Source organism: Cervus elaphus, chromosome X, assembly GCF_910594005.1.
Source record: "Cervus elaphus chromosome X, mCerEla1.1, whole genome shotgun sequence".
Lineage (NCBI taxonomy): Eukaryota > Metazoa > Chordata > Mammalia > Artiodactyla > Cervidae > Cervus > Cervus elaphus.
The window spans coordinates 46880746-46886745 of NC_057848.1; the positions used below are offsets into that span (position 1 = coordinate 46880746).

Sequence of the window (6000 nt, forward strand, 5' to 3'; positions counted from 1 at the left end):
AAAATATGCACTTACGAGGAGGAAAAGGAACAGGAAATGTTAAAGACAACAGAAGTTCCTGCACACAAGTACATTAATAGCACTCACGCTACCTTAGTTAAAGAACAATTTTTCTAACAAAAAAGCAAGCAGTAGCCTGGGAAAACCTCCTGATACTGCTACATTTTCTGAAGAATGAATTTCTCCTACCAGGGAAATAGACCAAGACTTATACTTGTGAAAACAGGTCAAAATGAGAAAACGAATGCCAAATGAAAACTAAGACATGAAGAAATGGTTTCAGATAAAGCTTCAAATGAACTTAGAGCACATTTTGAAAGAAAAAAAGACAAATGCTAAAACAAAAAATTTCTTAGACTGTTTGCTATAAACTCCCTCCTCCTACTTTGCTCCAAAAAATTCAGGTCAGACAACATTTAATGAACATCCAAATGCCCTTCCATAAGTTCTGGAATATGTCAAATCATCTAGTAGCAGATGAAGAAAAGAATGGCAACCAAAACATTTGGCCATTAAATTTTAAAACTGTATTATGTGTGTGTGTGTGCTCAGTCATGTCCAACTCTCTGCCACCCCATGGACTGTAGTGCACCAACCTCCTCTGTCCATGGAATTTTCCAGGCAAGAATACTGGAATGGGTTGCCATTTCCTCCTCCAGGGGATCTTCCCAACCCAAGGATCAAACCCACATCTCCTGCACTGGCAGGTGGATTCTTTACTGCTGAGCTACTGAGAAATAAGGTAACGCCCAACAAAAATTTCTATTTGATATGTAAATTTTTTAAAGAAAAAGAATCAAGTTATTTAAACAAATACATGATATTCAACAAATATGAGTATTTTAAAATAAGTATTGACATGAGGCTAACATCTTCAGATTAAGAGCTTGGAATATAAATCCTCCATTAAGGTTGCTTGTGACACAAAGAAATGCTGGGCTCACTGTGTTAAAGATGTCTACTAGAAATAAAATTCTCCCCTAGATCTACCAGTACATGCAAGTTTATTAGCTTAATCATGGCAAATCCTATGATAATATGAAATAATCAAGAAACTTAAGCTCTAATTCCAAAATTAAAGTGATTAAATCCATATCTTGCATATGTCACAGAATTTCAAAGAGTTTGCATTAAGATGTGAAACTCTGAAGAGTAGATCTAAGTGTTATTGCAAAGGACACTTAATTATGTTTTCAGAGTCCTTTGTGCTTTCGCTATCTCTTGGAAAAGATCATTTTAAGAGTTCTGTAATTTACCATTAAAAACATAATCAGTACCTCTGGAAATAGGTTAGCTAGGTATGTGATGGACCATTCACATGGGCAAAACACAGTTTTTCTTTTCTCCCTAACTATCTAACAAAACTTACTCTTCAAAGCCAAGACTTTCCATCTTAATTGACAGCTGCTTTTCTTTTCATGAGGCACAAATAAGGATTTGCCCTCTCAACATTAAAACGCCCCATACAGCTCATACGTTCCTTTAACATTGTGCTGCTGAACTTGTTACAACTCCCAGAATACAGACTTATACTGGTAGAAAGTCACAGACTAGAAATGAACTTACACCTCATGAAAAATATCATGACTTTTGGTCAACTTAAAGCTCATCTGTTAACTTTTCTCATTAAAAAGGAAAAATCCACTGAAGATATAATTTTAAATACTGATCAATCTTAAAAGCCAAATATATAAAGGGATTCACTAATAATTTGGTAGCACATTATCTTTTTAACATTTCTGGTTGCTGGTTCATATTTTAAGAAGCTGTTTTCAGAGAAAGGAAAAGATTTTTTTGTAATATATTTATAATACCATTTTTTATAATAAAATGAAAATGCTAACTCTATCGTTAGCAAGATTAAAAAAACTCCAAAGTTAGACTATATGCAATAAAGCTTCCAAAGAGGTAAAAGAGGTCAAATGAAGACTAAGTACTGGATGGTGATGTGTTTGACTATTTAAAATATTTCGTTATGTCACAAAACTATTTAAAATAGTTCATTGTCACACAACTCTCTTCATTAACAGAACAGTTATAAAACTGACTATACTGATCTGGATCTACTATAATCCAAACTACATTCCACAAGCCATGCAATAACTACATACACCTAAGTTTGAATAACAGTTTTGAAGCAGCTCTTCAAACACAGAGAAATTACGATGGGTAGCATGGATCATGTAAATATGCATAAAGTGAATCCAAAATTCCAATTCTAACTAGATATTTCGAACTCCTACATGACTTTTTCTTCAACCATTGCCAGTCAAAAGCCAAGCAGAATTTTATCTCCTAGCCCTAATACCAGTCACTCTAAGATGGGAATAATAGTAAAACTGTCAAAAACAGCTGGAAGGAGCAAGCTAAGTAATCCACAAAGATGACAGTCCCCAAATAACTAAGTTGACTTCAAGAGTAAACAAAGCAACAATAAACTGGTGTACCCATTTGGGGGGGGGGATGGGGTGGTTATCCTACTCTCATATAGATGAAAATGATGCTTTGGTTTGGTAACTTCTCATCCTGCCTTCCCCCCACACAAGGCACTTTAACAGCTATTTGTTAACTAGCACGTACAAGGATGTGCAAAATGTTCCTAACAGTTAAAAGTGAGTGGTTATCAAACAGACTTCCCTGTCAGTTCATAAAACTAGAGAGGCTGGAGGGAGGGGGGTAGAGGACGGGGACGGAAGGGCTGAACCAAAAGAAACGTGAGACACAGTCCCCACTCTTCAAGAATCACTCAATTCGTTGGAGTACAAGAGATTACATCAAAGAGTCAGAGACGAATTAATTGCTAACCTGAGTAGTACAGACTTTTAAGTGCAAGAGTTGTTCAGAGAAGTTGAAATATCTAAAGACTGCAATAATATTATTACTTGTAACAGTTATCACTTGAGCACTTACTATAAGCCAAATGCTTTACAGGCATTAATCTTCGCAACAATCCTTTGAGTACTTATTATTCCTAATTTACTCAAGGGGAAACGGTCACAGTGGCTAAGGAACTTACCCAAGGTCACTTGGCTAGTTAAGTGGCTAAAACTACCGCCTACCCAGGCGATCCAATTCTAGCGCTCACACTAAGACTTCGGAAAGGAGCGCGAGTGCGGACGGGGGCTGGGGAGGGTCATGAAGGCTGGCGCGGGCCATGTAGGCTGGCGCGAGTCATGTAGGCTGGCGCGATTACACGCGCAGATCCGGCAACGCGTTCCCCGCGTTTGGTCCCGGTACCGAAGTTCTAAAGATCGCATTTTTCGCACGGGCAACCGTAAACTGACTACTGGGCGGGGAGGGGAGGGGAGGCAGGGGCGCGCAACCACGCGGAAAACAGCTAATGAAGAGTTAATCTCATAGCCGGCTGAGCTTTAACTAATAAAGCGATTCAGAGACAGACATTCGCAATAAGTCATTTGTTTTAAAATCTGGGGTTTGTTCCGCCGCTTAAACGAATTTTCCCCCCGAGACAGACAGACCCGAAATTTGGGGCAAGGAAATCACGGGTTATGGCAGATTACGGTCTTCTGTGCTACCGAAAGAAAGAAAGAGGAAAAACACCCAAGTTTTATGACTACAGGAAACACGTTATTCTAGGTACACGAGAACCTTGGAGAGCTGCCAAAATTAGTTGCAGTCCCAGGACAAACGGGGTTTAGGAAGCATTTAAAGACGAAAAAGTTGATTCCAAGCTGAAATGGCCCTGAGATGAAAAGACGGAGCAAAGAAATGCGGGTAGATCTTGGAGAAAGCGGCGATGCTTGCTACACTTCGCCCACGGACAGCGGCGCGGCGAGGGGCCGGGACGGTCTGGGAGACCGCTCCCCAGGAGGGCGAGAGGTGCCAAGCGGGGTCCTTCCCGACGCCCTGGGTTCCGCGGCGGTGGGCGGACAGGAGGGGAGGGAGTCCGGGACGGTCCGGACTTCGGGCAGAGGAGGCGCCGGGCTCCAAACTGCAGAGTCGAACGGGTGCAGAGTAAAGAAATGGGACAGAGAGAGACGGAAAGTCGGAACCCTCCCAGCGCGGCACGATAGAGAAAGGAGCCAAGTGAGCTCAGCGAAGAGGGGGACAAAAAGAGACGGAGCGAGAGCGCGGGGAGCCGCAGGGACAAAACGGGAGTTCTGCTAAGAGGCTAAAGAAAGACAAGCTCTGGCGGGCAGCGGGGCTTTAAGGGGAGCCCAGGGAAGGCAGGAGGTCGGCGGCAGTTACCGGCACCTCTCCTCCCCGAGTTCGAAACTCCCAGTCAACCATCCACACCCGTCGCCCAGATGGGGGAGGGGACACCTCTTCCCCCCCCACCTCCCCCCAAATGTGAGAGCACTGCTGACGCCCGAGCCCGGCCCGGCGGAGCGCTCGCCTCCAGCCCGGACACTCACAATTCGCCTCTCCCTGATTTCTCCCAGTTCTTTATCCACTCTACAGGAACCACCACAGTTGCGGCCGCCATCTTCCCCTCACTAGTAGCAGAGGCCCGGATGTGTAGCACGCGAGCGAGGGGTCAAAGGGGAGCACCGCCCACGGGGAATGCCGGGAGCCGCGAGTTCGGTTTTTTTATTTCCCGCCCCACTTTCCACCCCACCCTGCGGAAGCCCGAGGCCCTGCCGCCAACCAGGTGGCTGGGACCCATGGGTCCCGTCGCAGACTGACTACGCTGGCCGCGCCCTCTGCAAAGCTGGCCCCACTTCCCTTTAGAGCAGAAAAAAATGCCATCCCCAGGCCAACTCGTAGCCTTTATCTTCTTCCCTCGTCTCTACTCCAGACCACTAATTCAAACTTGTGTTTTTAAAGCACCTAATGTGTGCTAGACACTGGGGATAGAGAAATCATAAGCCATGATTCCTACCCTCAACGAGCTCAGTCTGTGGGGAAGACAAACATATAAGCAGATCAATTACAATACACCCTGCTAACAGCTGAGATCAAAGAAATTAGTCGGGGAAAAGGCAGCCGATTACTCTGCACCAGGCATTTTGCTGTTACGAGGGTTATAATCTTACTAGAGAGCAATCGGCCTGGGGAACACTCGCAGCCACCAGCGCTGACACTGTGTCAACCGCTATTACTGAAACCTTAGGCAAAACTAGGGGGCGCAAGTACCAAGAGAAACAACTTGTTTACATTCCATAGTCTCAAAGTAGCTCCCGAGGAGACACTTATTTCGAAGGGCGAAATAGAAACTTTACGGTCAGAAAACATGGCCGACAGCCTCCTAATTCTGATGAAAATAAGCATTCCCATACATTAGACAAATGGGCGTCATATGCCTCCTGATGAGGTGCTAAGAAAAACTCTAACCAATTTTGTAGTATTCATTATACCAAAATTCGCATAACCTGAATTTAATCACGAAGGGCCATCAGACAAACCCATATTAAGGACAGTCTAACAAAATTATTGGCTTGCATTCTTCAAAATCATCAAGGTCACTAAAGACAAAGACATACTGAGGAACTCTTCCAGATTAATGAAAACAATAGAACTGACCCCCAGCCAAAAAGATTATTTTGCTAAAAAGGGGTCAATTGACCAGATTCGAATATCTGTAGATTAAGTAATAATATTGTATAAATGTCCATTTAATACTCGTTTTGTGGTTATGCGAAAGTCCTTAAGAAAATATGATGTATTTAGAGATAATTGGGGGCATTGTGCTGCAACTTTAAAATGTTTCAGAAAAGAAGGATGATTAAGCAAATGTAAAATATTAACGTTTTAGGAATGTGGGTGAAGGATTGAACAGATTCTCTATTCCATTTGTGCAACTTTTCAAAGTAAAGAGGTTTTTTTTAAAAAAAAGTGTTTGAAAACTTAGAAAATACAGACATAAGAAATGAAGAAATTCTACCATACATGTATTTAATGTCTGAACTTTAGAACTAATATTTTGTATATTTGGCAAGTTTTATCAAATGAACCAGGTTCATTTGCATTGAAAACCTGTTCAAGGGACAGGCTGTATTTAGAATAAGTTCAGGGAAATGCTACATTGTTTATTATGAT

General features: G+C 42.5%; 1 protein-coding gene across 13 annotated transcripts in view; it reads right to left on the reverse strand.

Moving 5' to 3' along the window:
• THOC2 (THO complex 2) overlaps positions 1–4498 on the reverse strand; it is a 112632-nt gene extending 108134 nt beyond the window's left edge. For all 13 annotated transcript variants that reach the window (XM_043895217.1, XM_043895216.1, XM_043895212.1 and 10 more), the window contains exon 1: positions 4377–4498. In XM_043895217.1, coding sequence (XP_043751152.1) covers positions 4377–4447 — 71 coding nt within the window. In that variant the 5' untranslated portion in view covers positions 4448–4498. The remainder of the gene's footprint in view (positions 1–4376) is intronic.
• Between the last annotated feature and the right edge of the window lie 1502 nt (positions 4499–6000).